At 46.4% G+C, this 20,347-nt stretch overlaps 1 protein-coding gene across 4 annotated transcripts in view; it reads right to left on the bottom strand.

Moving 5' to 3' along the window:
• Positions 1–247: 247 nt before the first annotated feature.
• Positions 248–20,347, bottom strand: part of GPR156 (G protein-coupled receptor 156) — a 101,278-nt gene continuing 81,178 nt past the window's right edge. For 2 of the 4 annotated variants that reach the window (XM_046003582.1, XM_046003583.1), the window contains exons 6-10: positions 19,117–19,242; positions 18,041–18,136; positions 14,586–14,822; positions 7,879–8,037; positions 248–3,417 (exon numbers count right to left, since the gene is read on the bottom strand). In XM_046003582.1, the coding sequence (XP_045859538.1) occupies positions 2,065–3,417; positions 7,879–8,037; positions 14,586–14,822; positions 18,041–18,136; positions 19,117–19,242 (1,971 nt within the window). In that variant the 3' untranslated portion in view covers positions 248–2,064. The remainder of the gene's footprint in view (positions 3,418–7,878; positions 8,038–14,585; positions 14,823–18,040; positions 18,137–19,116; positions 19,243–20,347) is intronic. The other 2 variants (XM_046003584.1, XM_046003586.1) reach the window with 2 other exon arrangements.

Here is a 20,347-nt window from a genome sequence, read left to right as displayed (position 1 = left end):
CAAGTTGGGACATTGGGGAGGGTATGTGCTATGGTGAGTGCTGTGAATTGTGTAAGACTGATGATTCACAGACCTGTACCCCTGAAACAAATAATATATTATATGATAATTAAAAAAGAAAAAAGAAGATATACTTGGAAGTTGGGGCGAGCCAGTGACAACTCTGATGGCCGCTTCATGTCTGCTCCCTGGGTGGTTCGGTCTTCTTTGTTCCTCTGCGGCACGAGACTACAGTTTCTAGAGAGACTTGATTTGGGAGCCATTTCTGGTTTATTAAGGTGTCACTTGGACAGCATACAAACAGTACAAGTGGAAACTACAAACCCACACACAGAATAAATTATGACATTTGCATTTAAAAGTAGACGGTAGAGGAATCCGTGCTACCAGGAGGGCTTCCCAGTCCAGTGTCTGGAGAGTCACCAAGTGTCAGCAGGCCCGAGTGTTCAGGATCAATCTTCTGTGAGACTTCTGGAGCCAAGTGCCCCCTGCAAGCATATCTAATGAGGCTCAAACTCCTGCACACAAACATGTATACGCAAAGACGAACACACATGGGGCAGGGGTGGGGGACGGCCTGTAAACAACAGTCGCTTAAAGCAAAGTGGACCCAGTTGTGCTTTCCCTGTGGCACTGGGGACCGTTCTGTCCCCTACCCTCATTCTTCACCAAGTCCCCGCTCCAGTGGGAGGTGTGAGGGGGCCCCTGGGGCAGTGAGGCGGTGGGGGGGTGGGGCGACTGCTGCCTGAGGCTAGGAACCTCTGCTCACACTGCAGGGTGAGCACTCCCTTGCACTCCTGTCTGGCCTGCCCAGTCCTGCTGGCCACTCCCAGGAGAGTGAGGGAAGAGATGTACCCTCAGGGAAATCTATCAACTTAGGAGTCCCATGAACTGTGGGCAAGTCCTATATGGGCCACTCTCTAGCAGTGTGATGTCTGGGGAAGTTACCTCAGTTCTCCAAGCCTCAAATTCCCCATATTCCCCATCCGTGAAATGGGAACAAAAGTGCCTACTTCACAGGGTTGTCATAAGGAGTTCCTGAAATTTTATACTGCCAAGCACCATGCTAGACTCAAGTTCAATATTCAAAACCTATTCTCTTTTCCTGCCTTCTCCCCCATTTCTTCCTTTATATTTCCCCATTTTGTATTTCCAGGTTTATGTAGCTGTCGGTGCTCATGTAATCCCAACGGCACCAAAACCACCTCTTGACACACAGGGCCTCTCCTACCCCAACAGAAATTGCTGGTGTGTGCTTCTCCCACCTCCCACCCCCACCCAGTACAAACCTGTACCACCAGAAAAGTCAAAGGGATGGGCCACAGGGACTGTGACTGGAGACTGTCCGGGCCTCTGGTATCATCTGAGCTCAGAAGCAAGACCTGGGCAGCCTATGGGCCCATGGAGACCTGACAGTCTCAGGAAAGCTGGTGAGATGTCTAAATGGTGGGAAGACATATGCACCAAACAGCGGTGTACAGGTGACTCTGAGCTGAGTCTGACCGGAAGCTGGAAATGAGCGGTGGTGGTGTTCACAATCTTCAGCAGAAATACAACCACTCCCTGCTAAGAGTGGGGCACGCAAGAATGTAAGAGACTCATCTTCCTAGCAGACCTGTCCACCAGAAGACCAGTTTGATGGGTCACAGTCTACAGCTCTGGTTCTGCAGAAACTTTCCTTGCATCTCTCCATCTGTATGTCTGCATAGTTCTCCACCTGGTATATACTAAGAGTTTTGTAGAAAACAGACTGACCAGGACAGAAGACCCTCTGTGCTCATTTAGCACCTTTTATCTAAAAGTTATTTTTTAAGGTCGCTCAACCAAGTCTTTTACAGGAATGCTGTGAGGTAGTAACAAGACAGGCAATACCCCTCTTTTGATAGATCGAGAAGAGCTCAAGGTAGCATAGTGCTCAAGCGAGCACAGCTGAAACATGGTAAAGGCTTGTTCAATTCAGGGGACCGATCTGTTTCCCAAAGGCCACAACTGGCCTTGCACCTAGAGGCCTTGGTAAGGCTTGTCCTGAACTGACCTCTATATTCAGACTCACTCTGCTGCTTTTCACACCAGTGTGGGTTTCAAGTCGTCTTTGAAGTTCACGATAGGCTGTGAGCGGGCCCACAGCTTCTCCCAGGAAGCCAGCCCCCCAGTAGGGTCAGGATCGGTGTCTGATGAGCCACTGTCACTGGAATCAGAGGAGCTCTGGAAGCAGATTTCACAGTAGGGCCGATGGCAGCGGCAGAAGAGCTCCTCTGAGCTGCTGGACTCAGTGTCAAGGTAGCTGCATGGAGGGGACATGGAGGGACAGCGTGGGAATCCCAGGGGCAGCAGCTGCCGCTGCTCCAGAATGTCTGGTGAGGCTCTGGATAGGTGTGGGGCAGCAGGACACGGTGCCAGGTCAAAGCCAGAAGGCTGGTGGGAAAAGGCTGCATGGCTCCCTCCGGCACCCTGGGGCTCTGTGTGGCTTTGTTTGGTGCCCTCCAGGGTGTCGGGCTTGCCTTGAGGATCTGGGAGTAGTGAAGTCTTCCTGGAAGAGGGATTTGGGACTCTGGAATCAGCAGTTTGGGGATCCAGGCAGACACTGTCCCTACTGTGCACATTTAGCCGCCCACTGTGTGCCCCAGAAACAGTCTTATTTGCACGATGCCCCACATATGAAGGTATAGAGCCTGGAAAATGTGAGCGAGCCTGCAGTGCAGCCCGCCTTTTCCTCACCATGTATGGGCTAAAGCCGAGTTCCTTGGTCAGGGGAATCTTCTGGAAGCTGTGGGCAGTACTGCTCTTCCAGGGCTGCTGTGGATAGGACAGGGAAGAGGGGAGGGGAAGCTCAGGGCCCAGGCCCAGATCTTGTAAGACTTCCTGAAGCGTCTCCCTGATCACTGAATTGACCCTTGACAGCCGCTTTTGGGGTTCCTCTGAGTTCTCCAGCTGCCCATGTCTCTGGGGAATGGGGCCTTCTCCCCCTGGCATGAGACTCTGGGGGGGGTTCATGAGTACTTTGTCTTGTCTTTCTGCTCCTTGGCTTTGCTCAGGCCGTGGCTTCTGGCTACAGCCCAAATTTAAATGATCAGAAATGTCTTTCAAGTTAGACGTTTTCTCCTTCTGCCCTGGGGAGGAGCTGGTGTCCTTCACAGCCTGCTCCAGGCTTTGTATACTTGAGGAGGGCACTGAGGTGCTCTGGGAGTCCTGGGCAACCACACTGGTATCATTCTGAGAGTCAGAGAGGCATTCTGAAGGCCCTTGACCTACCAGGCTATGGGCAGAGGTTGCAACCAGGATGTTCTTGCTGTGGGAGGAGGCAGGAGGGACAGCCCACTCTGCGGGGTCGAGGGTGCACTCAGCTGACATCAGCCTCACTAGCTTCTCTTTGGCGTTGTTTACTTGTTCCTGCAGGCTTTCAATCATAGCATTTTTCTGCAAAATAAAAGTGAAACCATCAATAAAGAATGCCTCGGAGGGTTTTTACATTGTTTCCCATGGTGGAGAAAGCGTGGCTTCAGAACCTTGCTCTAAATCCCAGTTCCTCTGCGTATTGGCTGGTGATCTCAGGCTCCGAGGATGTGAGTGAAGTGCTTAGCACAGTAACTGACACACGGTGCTCAATAAAGGTTAGCCATGATTTATTGTTGGGGGATCTTAATTCCCCTCCCACCCCCCACCAAAGTCCTCAGAGTGTGTGGCTTGTGTTGTCTGTGAGACGGGAGGTCAGATGAGGTATAGCATTAGCTGTTTGCTGGCTGCTGCAGGCCCCTCTCCTCTTTCCTCAGAACTTAGAGGGTCAGCTTGCTTCTGTGGGACACCACTCTGGGTAACGTCTGAGATGGCCCAACCTAGGGTTTGTCACACTTTGGCAAAATACAGATGAATTTCAGGCATATCTCAGGGGGATGAATGAATGAGGAAATACATACTTTGCCTCTTGTTAAACAGACTAGAACATTTGAGAAGAACAGAGAGAAGAGCGGAGATTCCTGCACCAAAGAGACAAGACCTGAGCTGGGGGTTGGGAGGGGTGCAACAAGATTCTCCGGTTGATGGCATTGCCTCCCTTGGCTGGACCTTGGGGACGCGCGCCGAAGCTACCGTGTGTCACGCCATTGGCTGTCGGTAGCTCCTAGAAAAGGGCAGGCACCAGAATTACTGGAGAAACTTTTTTTTTCCTTTTTTCCCCCTTTTTTATTGGAATAGTTGGGACGAAGTCTCTGATCGCAAGGAGCCAGGGGATGACTGAGCCTGGGACAGCCCGGCTGTGGAGCGACCTGCGTCCTGCAGGGCTGTGAGCTGATACACAGGTTGCACCCGGGAGGGCTGGCAGGTGGGGGCTGCAGGGGTGTGCCTGTCCTAGCCACAAGATCAGGGGGCATGAAGCAGCGGGGGGGGGGGGGGGGGCGTGCCCCGAGTGTCCTCTGCTTGTACAGTGGGCGACTATCTAGCTCAGAACTTATGTCCACCTTCTGAGATTTCTGGTGTTGAAAAGTAGTGGAGCCCAAAGAAGAAGTGATAGTCTTGGGGAAGACAGTAACAGGGTCCAGGGTTTGGGGAGTAATAACCCAAACTGCTTCTAGGAAGTGCTTGTTCAAATGCTGCCTCTGGGGTCATCCTCTCTAGAAGCTGAGGATGAGCATCTGGATATTCATTGATTGTGCCCTAGAAATCAAAGAATGTTTCCCTCCTTGGGCTACCTGAAGCCAGTCACCTGTGGACTGAACCTGTGGTTTTTTTTCTCAAGTTGATATGGGAGTGTTGCCCAGAGGTGACCTTTATGGGAGCAGTAACTTAAGTAAACTAGTCCAGCAATAGTCCTCTGGCAGCGACTCCAAGCAGATCTCCCGTTCCCTTTTTATAAGCAGCAGGGTGACTTTCCGAATATTGGTAGTTCAGGTTCATCCTGGCGGAGTCTTCTTCTTTTATTATCAGGAAAGAGTCCAGGACCAGTGAGTAACTGGTGAATAAGCGGAAGGCCCTTGCAGCTGAGCTCCTGCCTCCCCATCCTCCCTTTGCTCACCTGCAGAGTGGTGAGGCCGGGGCGTTGACGGAGAAGTGTAGATGACTCAAGGACTCACCAGGAGCAGAGTGGATGAGTAACCCGACAACATCCATTCGGGCTCTTCATGATATCTGGGTGGTGCCCGATATCTTTCAGAGAATCTCATGGGCATGACTGAGCACAAGAGGGAAGCCAACCCTTTTCCTCCTCAGCAGCCCTTCTTCCTGAGGCCACCCCCCACCCCACACATTCTCATAGGCTTCAGGAGGTCTCCACTGCACCACAGAGTTAGGAGGAAGCCACCAGCTAATGGCAACTACCCCAGCAAGTAAACTCCAAGTGTTGACTTTTTGTGCCCCAAATTCCTTTGAGTGTAGAAAAATAGGATAAACATTGAGTTGGGAAGAATACTTTTCTCCCAGCAAGCCAAATATCTGAAGCTGACTAGTGACAGATTTAGAAACATCAGCCTAAACAGCAAATTTCCCTTGTTCCAGAAAAGGGAGCGGGACTCTGTCTTCACCGTGGCCGCAGACTAATTAAAGGTGTGGTATGAGGTGTTGCCATTGTGAGACCAAAATCTGACCTACCGGGGCAGCTGCATTTAAATGAGCTTATTAATTACTACTTTTGGCCCATCGGAGAAGCAAAACATCCATCAACGTGTTTTATAAGGGCAGGCCATAAGGCGAAATAGAGTCACCCTCTTGTAGGTGAATGTCCTCTGTTGCAGAGTGTACAAGGGAGGGTCTTCAACCCCCGGGACAGTTCTGTCTGCTGGCCTTCCCACAGCCTGGTGAGTCAGCGATGCATGCTGCCACAGCAGCCTCTGGGGGACCTCTGGCTGTAGGGTCAAGGGGGGCAACAGTGAGAAGATGGACTGCTCATGTCATGAGAAAGTAAGAAGAGGACACAGGAGACAGAGGAGCCTAGGGAGGGGGCTGCACAGAAGGGCCCTGCAACCAAGGAGCTGGAGTCAGGGTCTGCACAAATTGGGAAGCACGAAGGATACTTGTGTTGATCTAGCAGGCAGTGCTGGAACTGGAGACTCAGATACTGGAAGCTCTCAAGGCCTGTGGAGGGGCACTAGGACAAGCTGCTTGTTCTCAGGGCTGTTCTGGGGAAGATGTCTCAGGTGTAGGTCGCCGCGGGGAGGAGGCCAGGATTTTGCTGCCTATGCATCTATTCCCTACTAGGGCCCTTCCTCTGCAGACTCCAAGCATGTTTCTGGATGGAGCAGCTTCAGTTACTGCGTGGGAAACAGGGTAGCATGGCAGAAATACAAAAAGCATGTCACAAATTACCATAAGGCTAAAAAGTCAGGCCACTTGGCTGTTCCAGCTTTAGCTGATTGTGAATAAAAATCATCCTGGCTGTTTTCGCCAAGTTTCCAGCCTTCTGTTTAGTTGGGAAAAAAAAAAATGCTTCTTTGAAGACTTCACAGAGTATCAAAGGCAATGCTACTTACTCCCTTGCCAGGTAGGAAGAAATCTGGCTTTGAAATAAGGTCCTGGATGCTTCACGAATAGTCAAGAAATGGAGAAGTATTATTCTGGTGGATTAAAGAACTCCGGACGGAGGGTGTGGTGTGAGGGAGTAGAGGAGCACAAGCAGGGGTGCCCCGGGAGGTGAATTCCTTCCCTTGTTGTGTTCCTTAGGTCCCCATCACACCATCCTCTCACACAGAGACAACTGTTACCCTGGGGTCAGGCCAGTTACGTCAAGTGTAGTTTCCCACATAGCACCTACTCAGGTGTGTTCTGTACTGAAAAAGTATGAAATACAATTTAGTGAGTATGAAAAACTGATTCTGCAGAGTCCTGGGCCTCCTTTCTGAGGCAGGGCAGCTTCAGGCTTTTCCAGGTGCTTTCTTCAAGCCCACATCATACTGCCCAGTTCTGGGAGAGGTGCCAAATCTGGCTGAAGAACAGAAGAAAAAGGAGTTGGGGTTGGCCCAGTCCTGCCCTGGTGCTACTATGATATTCAGAGGCACTATTAAGCCCTCCACCCCATTTTGGAGAGTTTCTGGGTTGGCAGGATGACTGAAATCTCTAGTTCAAACTTGGAAAGGACAATAATGGGCCCCATAAGATCTTGGAAATGAGGGCATTACTCTAAGAAAATATATCATACAGAAGAAGCTAGGATCCACTACTGCTCAAGAACTTTACAACACTGTTCCCCCTGCTTGGAATGCTTTTCCCTGCACCTAGTCAATTTGCACTTAACCTTCAGGTCTCAACTCAGAGGATATTTTCTAACCATTCTAAAATAGGTTCTTCACTACCCATTATTCTGTCTTACCACTCTGATTTCTTCCTTCATAATTCTTTTTTTTTTTAAGATTTTATTTATTTACTTTTGTTAGAGAGAGAGAGAGAGAGAGCAAGAGAGTGTGCATGAGCAGAAGGGTAGAGGGAGAAGCAGACTCCCTGCTGAGCAGGGAGCCCAACACAGGGCCTCAAGCTCAGGACCCTGGGATCATGACCTGAGCCAAAGGCAGACACTTAAATGACTGAGCCACCCAGGTGCCCCTTCCTTCATAACTGTTACACAGTTTATAATTATAATTTACTTGATCAACATCTGTTTCCTTAGATAGACTATGAGCTGTATGAGGGTAAGGACTATACTTGTTTCATTCATCAGCACTTTGCACAATACTTGGTACACATCTGGCCAGTGAATGAATGTAGTGGGTGAGGTCAGTGACTGGAGGGTCCCTGGGGAAATGCTGAGCTTTCTGCCTGGGGCTGAGGGAAGTGCGAGTGGCTAGGAAGTGGGGGAATGGAAGTATAGGAATGTCAGCAATGAGACATCTGGGGTCGACCTTCGCATGATTGGAGTTCTTGCTGACAGAGAATCCACCAGGCAGGGATCCAGCTTACTTCTGTGAGGAGTCTGTCCATGGAGTTTCTCTCTCCTCCGGCATGGCAGTTCTGCTCCTCACCATACTGGGTATGGAAGCCTTTGCTGGGAGTGCTGAAATATTTGGCCATGCGTCTGATTGTTTGGTTTTCCTCTTCAAATGCCTTCCACTGCTTCAGCTGTTAGATAAAAGAACACGTTATTTATTTAATTACACTCCCAGAAATACATTCTCTCACTCTTTTTCAAGAACATCAGGCATGACCATGTCACAGACACACATGTAATGTATAAACTATTCTCTTCTCAAAACATATTTTACTCTGGAAAGTTCATAAACAGCAAAGACAGAAGGTATAGAGAAGGTCAAGGTCATTCTCAGTTTAAAAAATGCCAAAGGAAGAAGATGACAGGTAGACTGGTCAAGGCGACCCAGAGTTGAAGTATGCTTCTAGAGCCATATTCTCAAGCCAGAGTTTAGGAGCTGTCATGGGGCAAGGCAATCTAAACATTGTATGTTTCAAATGAAACTGCTCTTAGTTCCAAGTAGCTGTTCTTAATTATTCTCATTTGTGGAGTAATGGTGTGCTTACTGCTACTGAAAGCCTAGTTCTTGCCAGAGGACTTCTAACCCAAATCAATAATCAAGTCTCAGACAGATAGAAAACCACAAATGTTGATAAAAATCAATAGAAATGACAGAACATTAGGTCTGAGAGCTGACTGTCCTTTTTACATGGCAAATGAGGAAAGACTCAGGAGGAGTATGACCTTTCAAGGCCCCACAGCCAGTTAGCAGCACAACCCCAGCTGTTACCAGGGCCCTGAGCTACACCACATCTCCTCAGCAGGGCTGATGAGACAGAGACTGGTAACTGTGGGGGTCCTATGGAGGGTTTTTCAGGAGAAATTTGTTTTGAGAAACAATCTGTGGAAGCATGGGGCTGTTTTAATTTCATAAGAATGGAAGTGAATATAGAACATTCATGGGGTGCCTCGGTGGTTGAGTCAGTTAAGCATCTGTCTTCAGCTCAGGTCATGATCCTAGGGTCCTGAGATCAAGCCCTACAGAAGGTTCCCTGCTTGGTGGGGAGCCTGCTTCTCCTGCTCCCCTGCTTGTGCTCTCTTTTTCTGTCAAATAAATACATAAAATCTTAAAAAAAAAAAAAAGCACTCACAAACAGGGGCATGGTCCTGGGGCCAGGGGTAGGGGGAGTGGTAGTGCTGGACATTTCTCTTTCTTCCTTAAGGAATTTTCATCATTAAGGGTCCTAGTGATATATGCTGGCTCTAGATAGGATGCTGAGGGGTCTGTGGGGAGCCACACAGGGATCCTGGAATTGATTTGCTTATTCATCAAACATTTATTAAGCCCTGACTATGGAATGTAACCCAAATTTGGTAAAGCAGATAGGATACTAAATTCCCACCATCGACTGCAATACTTTCTTACCCAAGTACTCCTGGGTCCTCTGTTGACTCAGCATGAGTCCTTTATGGTATCAGGAGTCTGCGTGATCTGTGCTGGGTCAGGTGAGGACCATTCCCTCTGCATGCCCTTCTCAAAATCCACCTCCCAAGGCCATCAGCTCAGCTGATGACTCCAGAGTTAGGAGCCTGGCACTGTAGCCTCAGTCTGTGGTCTTCAGTGTCTTCAGTGGATGGAGCAGACCTCTAGTGTTCTCATGGCACTCACCCTTACAGTGTTGCAGTATCTCTGTTCTCTCCCAGGACCCCTTGTTTCCTTAGCAGTATAGGTTTTCCTTTTTCTCCCCCAGCAACCCCCATCTGAACTGTCTCTGCAGGGTTGCTGCAAGAACTTCTCAACATTGGTGTAAGGGCACCACCAGGGCTTCTGGGCTGTCTCACCCTAACCTGGAGGGCACAGTCAGGGTGCCCCTTGACTAAATCCTCCTCTTCCCCTTTGTGGGATCTTGGTCCTTAAGACTTGACATTCCTGGACCATGGCTATAAATGACCCCCAGGGCACAATTTCAGGACCTCTTCATGGCACTTCCTCCAGAAGGCAAGCATTTTCTTGTTTTCTAGGCCTCTGGGCCATGTGGGTGTGGTAGGATGAATAATGTTTCCCCAAATATTTTCTTCCCCTCCTAATCTCTGGAACTTGTGAACCTGTGACCATACACGGTGAAAGGGAGTTTGTAAATGTGACTGAGTTAAGGATTTTGAGAAGGGGAGACTGTTCTCGATTTTCAGGGCAAGGCCAATGTCATTGCAAGAGTCCTTATAAGAGGAAGACAGGAGAGTCAGAAGAAGAGATGTTGCCAGTGGAAGCAGAGGTCAGAAAGAGAGACAGAAAAAGATACCTCAATCTTGGCTCTGAAGACGGAGGAAGAAACAATGAGCCAAACAAGCAGCCTCTAGAAGCTGGACAAGGAGTGCAAACACATTCCCCCTAGACCTTCCAGAAGGAACACACACCTACTGACATCTTGATTTTAGTCAAATAAAGCCCATTTCAGATGTCTGACTTCCAGGGCTATCAAATAACAAATGTATTATTTTAAGCTATTGGATCTGTGGTTATTTGTTACAGCAACAATAAAACGCCAACACAGTGGGATTGTCTCAATCTCTACCAGGTAAACCAGGGTCCTTGGAAGCTCACCCCTTGTGCCTCTCTCACATCCTGCCAATCTCCCCTTGTTTCAGTTTGTGCTTCAAAAAGTGCAAGATGCACAAGTGTTATGGTGCTCCAAACATACCCTATTCTGTCTCCTATGTCTGCCTCTGGTCATAGTGTTCCCCCATCAAAAATGCCACCCACTGTCCTCCCCCAATCTGCTCGGTGAACTGTTATTCCTCCCTGAAGACTGGGCCCATATACCACATGTTCTGAGAAGGTGTCACTGAGCTCCCAGACAGCCCGAGGCAGCCCTTCCTCAGCATTAGGTAACATGCCTTCCTCAGACACCTAACAGATATATTATAATTCCTTTCACATCTGCTCCCTACTAGATTTGGAGGTGGGTCCACGTGTTGACCTACGCATTTCCTGCAGTTAGTAAGTGATGGACAGATATGTGAACAGATGAAGGAAGCTTTCCCCTAGAAAACTAGGGGGCACTGCGACCTACACAGATAACTATAAGGCAGAGTAGAAATTCCTAAACACCTTCAAGAGGAGCAGATGGAACACGTGGGGAATGCAGAGGAGAAAAACAAAAAACAAAAAAACAAAACACACACACACACCATATCTCAGAACCCACCTGCCTCTCAGAGAGGGATGGAGGTGGGGATGTGTATAGGGATGGGTCATGTTCAGGTCACAAAAGCAGAGGCTGGCTCATTGCTGGTGATGACCTCAGTGTTTGGCATAAATACTTAGGCATTTCCTGAGGGCCTGTGTAGAGTGCTACTTGGCCCACTTGCCTCTTCAGTACTGTCATCCATTCACTCAGCTTTCTAGCGCCACCTAGCCGCCCTTGACGTATCTACGCTTCTGCTTTCATAAGCCCCTCCCATCCATCCAGTCTGAAGGCTTTGTCACAAGAAGGCAGTCCACCTCCTGCTGCCTCCCCTCCCTATACAGCTCTCCTCACACAACTTCCCAAATTTGTTCAGCTGTCCTATTTTCCTGGAAGACACAGTGCAGGTCTCACGGGGAGAATCTTTCTTCTACCAAAGGCCACTGAGCCAGAGAGGAAAATCAATTCAGGGGCATACAAAAAACTGACAAGCCTCAGTTACTTTCATATTTTGAAAAATCATTTGCCTTCCTAAACCTAAACTACGTAAGCTATAATATATATTTTTTGATTTTAGATCATGTTCTGTTCAAGAGGAGAAAAAGCATGAGACAGAAAATAGAAGAGGAAAGACAGACTAAGAGAATGGAAGCTCAGAACGACTAGGAAGAAAAGGGGGGGTGAGTCAGAGAGAAAGAAAGAGAAAGGCCCACACTGTCTGTCCACCCCGTTGCTGTACCCCCTAATATTTCCATTTCCACTCCCACTTCAACAAACCAACTGCTTGTTGCTTAGGTCAAACCTGGAAATGAGATTCCAAGCTGAACTTTGTCCTGTATGTTTATGTCTGTATGTAGATGGGAGTGTACCTAAATATTACCACTGAGGATTCAAACACCAAGGACAGTGGAAGTCTTGCATCTGAGGCTCAGGATGGGAAAGGGACAGAGGTGGGTATGGAGGGGGAAGTTACAAGTAGGGCCACATTATGGAGGTTGCAGATTCACTCAATTTTCAGATAGAGGTCTTGGTTAGGTCAGGAAGGCTTTCCTCTATTAGTTCCTAGGTGATTACTTCTGCCCCAAATTATCTTGTTGTCTTTCAGAGACTCTTATTAGCTCTAAATTGTATCCTAGATCTGTTCTCTGTGTTTTCTTAACTAGTCTCTCATTTTTTATCTGTCCCCTTATTTTCTGTTACTTTAAATTAATTCACTAATTCAATATTTTGCCATGTCCAATAGCCTGTTCAATACTTTTATTGGTATTTTAAGTTTAACAGTATTTTTCATCCTTATTTAGTATTTCATTTTTAAAAAAGATTTTATTTGCTTATTTGTCAGAGAGAGAGAGAGAGAGTATAAGCAGGAGCAGCAAGCAGAGGGACAGGGCAAAGCATGGGAGAGGGAGAAGATGTGGGGCTTAATCCCAGGACCCCGAGATCATGACCTGAACCAAAGGCAGATTCTCAACCAACTGAGCGACCCAGGTGCCCCTATTCAGTATTTCTAAGATTATGTCCTTTTCATGATGGTTCCCTTGAGTTGAAGAGAGGCAATATCCTTTGAATCCCATTGACAAAACAAATCAGATCTATTCCAAAAACTATTTTACTTCAGAGGAAGGCAGCTTCTCCAGATCTTCAGAAGTTTGTGGTCCAGTTCTTGTGAACTGCAGAATTTCTTCATAGGTCCTTTCCTCCTGAATCTATAGTCCTACATGAGAAGAGCAATAGTTTCCTAGTACAGAAATATGTTTGCTTGCCTTTTCACTTGTAGTCCCAGGATGGCTTGCATAGCTCCAGTTATCACAAACATTCAAGGTAAGAAGTTAGAATAGGTGATGCCAGCCATGCCTTCAGTTTTTGTTGTTGTTGTTGTTGTTGTTGTTAGGAAAGCAAAAGCTTTCTCATAAGTCTGCTAGGAAACCTTTAGTGTTCGAAATGGTATCACTTGGGCACCACTAGCCGTGAGGGAAGTTGATAAAGCAAGTCTTGAGCTCTTTCAGTCTACGTAGTGGAGATGAGCAAGGAAGAAAGGGGTTGGCAATGGATGGATGGGTTACCAATCACCAACATTGGCCACAGAGCCCAAGGGGTAGGCCATGCAAAAGGTTCCTGCCCACTCCCCTTTTCCCATCTCCCAGAGAGGAACAGCCCTTTTTCTGCTACACCCCAGACAAATAAGCCACAGATCTCATGACTTCCTTCCATCTAGTTCTTATAACATAGAGATTCAGCGAAAATTCCTCTAGTTTCTAGCAGGGATGTAATACCCATCCTTGGTTTTTAGTGCTGCTGCTACAGATGTTTGCATATTTGTTTATTCTCTAGATTACTTTAATGAGAATTTATGAAAGGGAAGGAGAGTAAAGGCCTTTGCCTGTGTCACACCATCCTGCCCCAAAGTGCAGTCGTAACCCTCCCTCAGCCAACACTTTAATTATCGGTTAGCTCCCTCATGAAGTCATTCCTAGTCAACTGCAAGCTGCAAAGGGAATCAAATGGAGTCTAGAGGGAGTAGTGGGATGAGGGAGGCCTCGGGGGAAGAGAAAGAGATCTAGAAGGGAAACAGGACAGGTGCCTAATGCCAAGTTCATTAACTCAGATATATGTGGCTCAGTGGTACCCTAGGGCATTACATGAATAATTTAACATCACTTTCAGAGTCCATGGAGTCTTTCTTTCCCTCTGACTCCCTTTCTTTCTCTTTGCTCTCTGGATATTTCTGCTTCTATCTTTCTCCCTCATTTGATTTTTTTTTCTTTTTTTTTTTTTTTTAAGATTTTATTTACTTATATTTGACAGACAGAGATAACAAGTAGGCAGAGAGAGAGGAGGAAGCAGGCTCCCTGTCGAGCAGAGAGCCCGATGCGGGGCTCGATCCCAGGACCCTGGGATCATGACCTGAGCTGAAGGCAGAGGCTTTACCCACTGAGCCACCCAGGCGCCCCTGATTTTTTTTTTCTTAATTCCCATAGTGTGAAACACATTTTTATTCAGCTTTTATTTCTCCTTATTATAAAAAGAAATGTTCTATATTGTCTTCTAATAAAAAGAAAAAAAAATTTTAAATTGCATAAATTTCCAAATGAGTTTTTCTCTGTGAATCTGCAACTTCCAATAGGAAAGAAAGAAAATGTCCTCACTCCCAGGCTAGTGAAAGAAATGACATGATCAAGGAGAAGGGGGTACTGGAGATGAGTGAAGTCGACGGGAGGGTAGGTGGACAAGCTGGTCTGGGAGGCAGCCTGCCAGGGCTAGAAACATGCTGCCATGCCTGCTCAGCCACTCTGGCCTGTCCTTCCTGCTGATGGGGAGCAGAGTTGTCCTCTTCAGGGAAGTGAGGAGGCAAGAACGGAGAGAGCCCGCTCACGAGGAACTTGCCTTCCTTCTGACTCCCCAATAAATGGTATCCAAAAGTCTCAATAGAAAACAAAGTTAGCAGTTTATCATGTCCAAGGAAGCCTCTGGAATGACAAGGAGGACTAGCCTGCCAAATTCTCCCTAGAGCATACCTGGGGAACGAAGATGAAGCAGTTGATCGTGGTTGTGCAAACAAAGATACCTCCAGATGTGAGTCCAAAGACCAGGTTGGGCCAGGAGTGCAAGTATCTGGTGACCACAAAGAGAAGCCCAGCAGCCACTACTACGAGGTTGACCCCAACCATGATGGTTAAAGACTGATTCACAGGAGGAGAGCTGACGTGGTCAGTCAGGCCGGCCAGGTAGGCACCATAGAGCAGCAGCAGGCCCTGGAGATGGAGAAGAGAACCCGGGGGTGAGAGAAGTGTAACAATGGGCTCAGTGTCAAAGAGCAGTAAGGTTGGAACCAATTTCCTCACCTTTAAAATAGAGATAATCAGACCTACCTTAAAGAGTTGTTATGAAGATGTACTGAGATAGCACATGGGAAGACACTAAGGGCAGCCCCTTATACCTAGTAGGTGCTAAATAAATGTGATTGTCCTTTCCTTCCCTGGGAATTAGTTTACTGGAGGTCAGCAAGTCAGCCACCAGATAGGACTCTGCTGGGACAGGGCACAGGCAGGATGGTATAGGCGGGTAGCAGGTCTACAGGATGCACTGCTGGGCACTCGGAAGGCAGTGAGCACGCCGTGCTGTCAGTGTTAAGGACTACTGCACCTGCTGTGTGGTTTTGCTCTACATGGAGATGAGGGGCATGTATAAGGGAAAACAGCCCTGTGGTCTGCTTATCAAGCTGTGTGCCACGGCAGGGCAGCATCCTGAGGAATGGGCTCCCCCCCCCCAATTTTCCCAAAGACACCATCTGCTTGCCAAGCCCTGCACCTGCAAGATTGCATCTGTCTAGAAGGGATGACTTTTTCTAATTTACACAAAGGATCTCTATAGGCTAGCGGCGGCTCTGTGCCAGTGGGTGTTTATGGGAGATGGAAAAAGAGAACAAAGGCAGGCTGGGACCTAAGCGAGGCTGTGGAGCAGGCACAGGCAATAAAGGCTTCATCTATACCCTTCATCCTCTGTGTGACATTCCCTGCCCCCACCACCAGGAACCCAGTGCCCTATTCTTTCCTCTTTCCCATGAATATAAAACTGCTCTCAGATTTCTCACTTGTACTACACAGAAAATTACTCACGGCACTTTAAAGTGCTGTCTTTCCTCGAGGGAGCTGTATTGAAACAGAAATCAAAGCTGTGATCAATAATACATAATGTATAGATTCAACATATGTTTGTCTATGTACAAAGTATGATACTAGGTGCAGGGTAAGGCAAAGGTGTTACAAAGAAGAATAAGTCATGGTCCTGGCTTTCAAGAAGCTCAGTCTGGTAGGGAGATTTAAGGCAAGCACACAGATGTCCATGTTTTGTCACATAGAATGTGAAGATGCCGTGAGGATTGAGGTGTGGGTGGAAATTACAGATATTCACAGGGAGAACTAATAATGAAAGCAAGGCCAGTATCAGCAGGATACCTGCCAGTGACCCTGAAATCATACAATCTAACCAACTCCATCTGCCAGGACAGCCCTAAAGATAATTTTTTGGAGGACTGGCTGTGCCCACAGTGAGGAGTGAAGGGATGCCTTCTGGGCACCCCTAATGCCCAGGATCCCAGGAGGGGCCTAAGGGCCAAGGGTGGCCCCCCTGAGATCTTCAATGACAAGAAAATACACAAGTCAGGCCAGTGGGGCTTGAGTTTGGGGTAACTGACACCATCAGGTGGCATCTGGCAGACTGGATCCCTAGTAATTTAATTAAAAGTAAATGAAATTAATTCTATAATTTTGAACTATTCACATCTCATTCTTTAAAATGTTTTAACACCATTAAACCTCTTGCCAAAAGGGAACGAGGTATGAATAAAGCCTCTCTACATCCACAACTTGTGTTTGAGGAAATCATATCTAATACTTGTACGTCATTGACATGCACTTCTGAGAAGTGTGGGGCGGGGGTAGTTGCCAGGTTTGGGTGGGGGTGGGGTCCTGGAACATAATGTGAAGATTTAAGTCATCCTCAGGAAGTGCTCATTGACCAGGGAGTCTGTGAGGGGCTGGCTCAGTCAGTTTCCTGATGCTTAGCACTCTTTCCCCCTTTTTTTTCCTTGTCCTTCAGAACATATTACAGTGAAATAAAATGAAATAAAATAAATCAACTTGAATCACAAAGTGAGCTTCTATGGGGGAAATGTTGAGTTTCTGTCCTGGGGAGGACATGTTTTTCTATACGGCTCAAGAAATCAAACTGTCTAGAGGGCAGTAGAATATTAATAATCATAATATCTAACACTTATTGAACTCTTTCCATGGGCCAGGAGTGGCTGAAAACTCTGATCATGCACTAACTCGTTTGAAATTCAGAACAGTTCTGAGAGGATTTTGTCATCATCCCCATTTTATGTATGAGGGAACCCAGGCTCAAAGAGGTTAAATGAGGTTCAGGGTCATCTAGGAAGGGGCTGAGTCAGAACTCAAACCCTGTTCTGTCATATTCTAAAGTTCATTTTCTTAACTGTTAGCAAGTAACTAGAGATTAAGAGCTATTTACTGTCCAGTGTTCTCTTTTAAAAACATTTCTATCAAAGTAATAAATGCACATAGTAAAAAAGCAACATTTTCCAATTCCAGCCCTATTTCTCAGAGACAACTACTTGAACACTTTCCTAGTGGTAAAGTGAGTAAAGTTTACCTTTAAAGACCACCAGGCCTCTCTGTCCCAAGAATCAACAGGTAGTCTCTTAGCACCCAGGGCTTGCCTGAATGAAATAGGCCTGCCCTAAACCCCTCACAGCCAGATTTTCTATTTCTCCATGTTGAAATCAGCTAATAGGATAGCTGGTACTAAGAACCTCCTTCCCTGTACAGGTTTCCTGTACCTGCTAGAAATAACATCCTACTTTTACCAGCTAATAGAGACAAATGAGGCTAGCTGTGGGAGATTCAGGGCAGTAGGAGGACACTTTGAGGCAGCTGGAACCACTCAAAGGACACTAGGGATATGCCATCTGTCTGAGGGCCAGCCCTTCTTCCGATCAGACTGAGAAAAGTTGGTGGAAGCAGCAGGATACCTTGACCCAAATCTTGAAGAAAAATACAAGGAGGTTAATCAGGGCACTCAACAGAACAAATAAAGCTGGATAAAATGTCTCTGCATAATCTCCCTTGCAGGGAGTTGGGGAGAAAACTGGTATTGCCAAAGCAATTTAAAAAATCAGACCAAGAAACGAGAGAAACAGTGGGCAAATTTCACATGATTTAGGGAAAATTAAATGAGAGGGTTCAAAGAATTGGAAAAATGACCCCCAAGACAAATAAAGAGTAGAGAAATAATAAAGGTCATGATTTTGAGATTTATGCATAAACAGAGATTTCCTCTGATTTCAAGATTCTTTGCAGAAATCACCTCATTAATTCCTTTAATTCCCTTTTTGTGTGGCTATTTTGTTGGTGACAGACAGATTACATCCCAAGGAGATGTGGTTACCAACCTTGCACACCAAAACAAGAGCAATCCAGACATCAGAGTACCGGGAAGCACAGAAGTGTGAGCTGGTCAGAGAGCAGGACACGTCTCTCCCTGTCACCTAGGAGGTACACAGAGTCAGGACGGAGGGAACCCACAATTACCAGGAACACACAGGAGATCTTTGGGGACATCTGAAGCATGAACTCTTCTACAGATTTCGCCCTTAATACATAAAAACTATAGGCGACTTGGTTATAATCTAAATGAATGTGGCTATGGGTGAAAGAAAAGATGATAAAGTCTGGCTGACGTGTGGATTCTTGGTGATGGCGGGGCTTACTCTTCAGTTACTGTTTTGCTACCACAGTGACTCATATTAGTGCATCAGCAAAATTATGAATTATTTCACATCTTGTTTCCGCTATTTTTTAGCAGTTGAAACTGTACATATTAAATCTGCAAAGTCAAGATTTCACTGTATACCTCAGCCCCTTGTGACGCTGGAAACTTATAATACTTCCCATTATTTTAACCTATGTACTAGGCACAGTTGAGCCCTTTCCCTGTGTTGTTTCCCTTCATCTAAGCCACAGCCCTAGGAAATAAGAAGCACTATCATCATCACTTTACCTATGAGGAAACAGATACTTCAAGAGGTTTAAATGACTTCCCCAAGGTCACATTGCTGGTAAGTCGAATTTGAAGGAGGGGTGACTGACTCCAAAGACTACCTCGAAATACCACTTTTACCTCTCAGTAACTAGGGGAAGTCCACTTCCTGTGGCTGAAAGTTCTCATTGTTGATCATGTGAAAGCAGAGATAACTGCTGGGCAGTTCTCATGTTCCGACATCTCAGTGGATGCTTTTGGAAGACACGTGGAGCAGGGGCAGTGGCTGTGGTAGCATACTTTGCAGACAAGGGGCAAGGCACTCACCACAGCCACAGCTCCTGACTCTCCCTGCTTTTTGGGTCATTTATCTTCTTGTTGGGAGAATGAACACAGAGTGAGTACCGCTGGGAGAATGACCTCAGTGTACCCACAGAAGCCTGTCCTCCCAGTTCGGAAAGTAGATTATCCAGGGATTGGGCCCCTCACCGTCATACTGACACCAAGAATCTGGAGGCACTGGATGGGATCAGTCAGCACCCATGTCACAAGCAGGATCACATCAGCTATCACCAGGGCTGCCACTAACCCCAGTAGCTGCAGGTCTTTGATTATCTGCAAAAGAGTCAGGGTCATACATTTCCTTGGCTTGCTGGCTAAACGACACAGGGCCTAGAGTATGCTAGGTCCTCTGAGGTTCCAGGGTCAGCCCTCCCAAGGGGCTTCACATCCAGCCATCAAAGACGAAACACACACTACAGGTGTGCAACGGTGTCTATGTCCATGTCATCACCATCACCACTAAACATTTTTATTTGTTTATCTGTCCCATATCCTGCCTTTTCTCACAAGGGATTAAGGAGTCTTATAAAATGAACTCACTATTATTTCTAGATATGTGCATGAGCATACAGAGATATTAATGTTTTCACATAAAACTGTTAAAAACCATTAACTTGGAGGGTGAGATTGAAAGATGAGGGTGGTACATATATGAATCATTTGACTTAATAGAAAGAGGCTGTGTTACTTTTGTGACTACAGAAATAAAATTTAAAAAATATACTATGAAAGGATGAAAAGTTGAAAAAAATCAAGAAAAAGAAAGAAATCAGGAGAATTAGGATGAAAGGTCAGAAGAAGAGAGTATACAGCCCTCATGAATTGAGGGAGAAATGTGGATCTGAGTTTTTGGTGACCATTGAAAAGACGAGGGCATAACTAGTTACATGATTCACGGTGTCTGTAAGATAAAAACGCATCCGTCATCAGTTGCTTCACCAAATGCTTAAAACCAGTGATAATAAGAAAATCTTCAAATCAACCAGCAAAAAGTCACATTATCTGTAGAGGAACAAAGACAAGGATGACATCAGATTTCTTATCAGAGAAGGCCACGTGAGAAGACAGCAGAATGAAAACTTAAAGGTACTAAAAGAAGAAAAGAAAGCCTCAACCTGTAATTCTATATCCAGCAAAAGTAGCTTTCAGAAACAACGGGGAAATGAAGGCTTTTTCAGATAAACAAAAGCTAGAAGAATTCAGCATTAGCACACCTGCATGAGAATGTTAATATCTTTAAAGCAAAAGGAAAATGATACCAGATGAAAATATGGATCTATATAAGGAATATTACCTTCGTGGAAAAATACATATTGATTTTAATTATTTAAATATCTTTAAAAGATAACTGTTTATTACAGACCTGTACCCCTGGGGC

Source organism: Meles meles, chromosome 4 (genome assembly GCF_922984935.1).
Source record: "Meles meles chromosome 4, mMelMel3.1 paternal haplotype, whole genome shotgun sequence".
Lineage (NCBI taxonomy): Eukaryota > Metazoa > Chordata > Mammalia > Carnivora > Mustelidae > Meles > Meles meles.
This window is presented reverse-complemented; position numbering and strand designations above follow the sequence as displayed.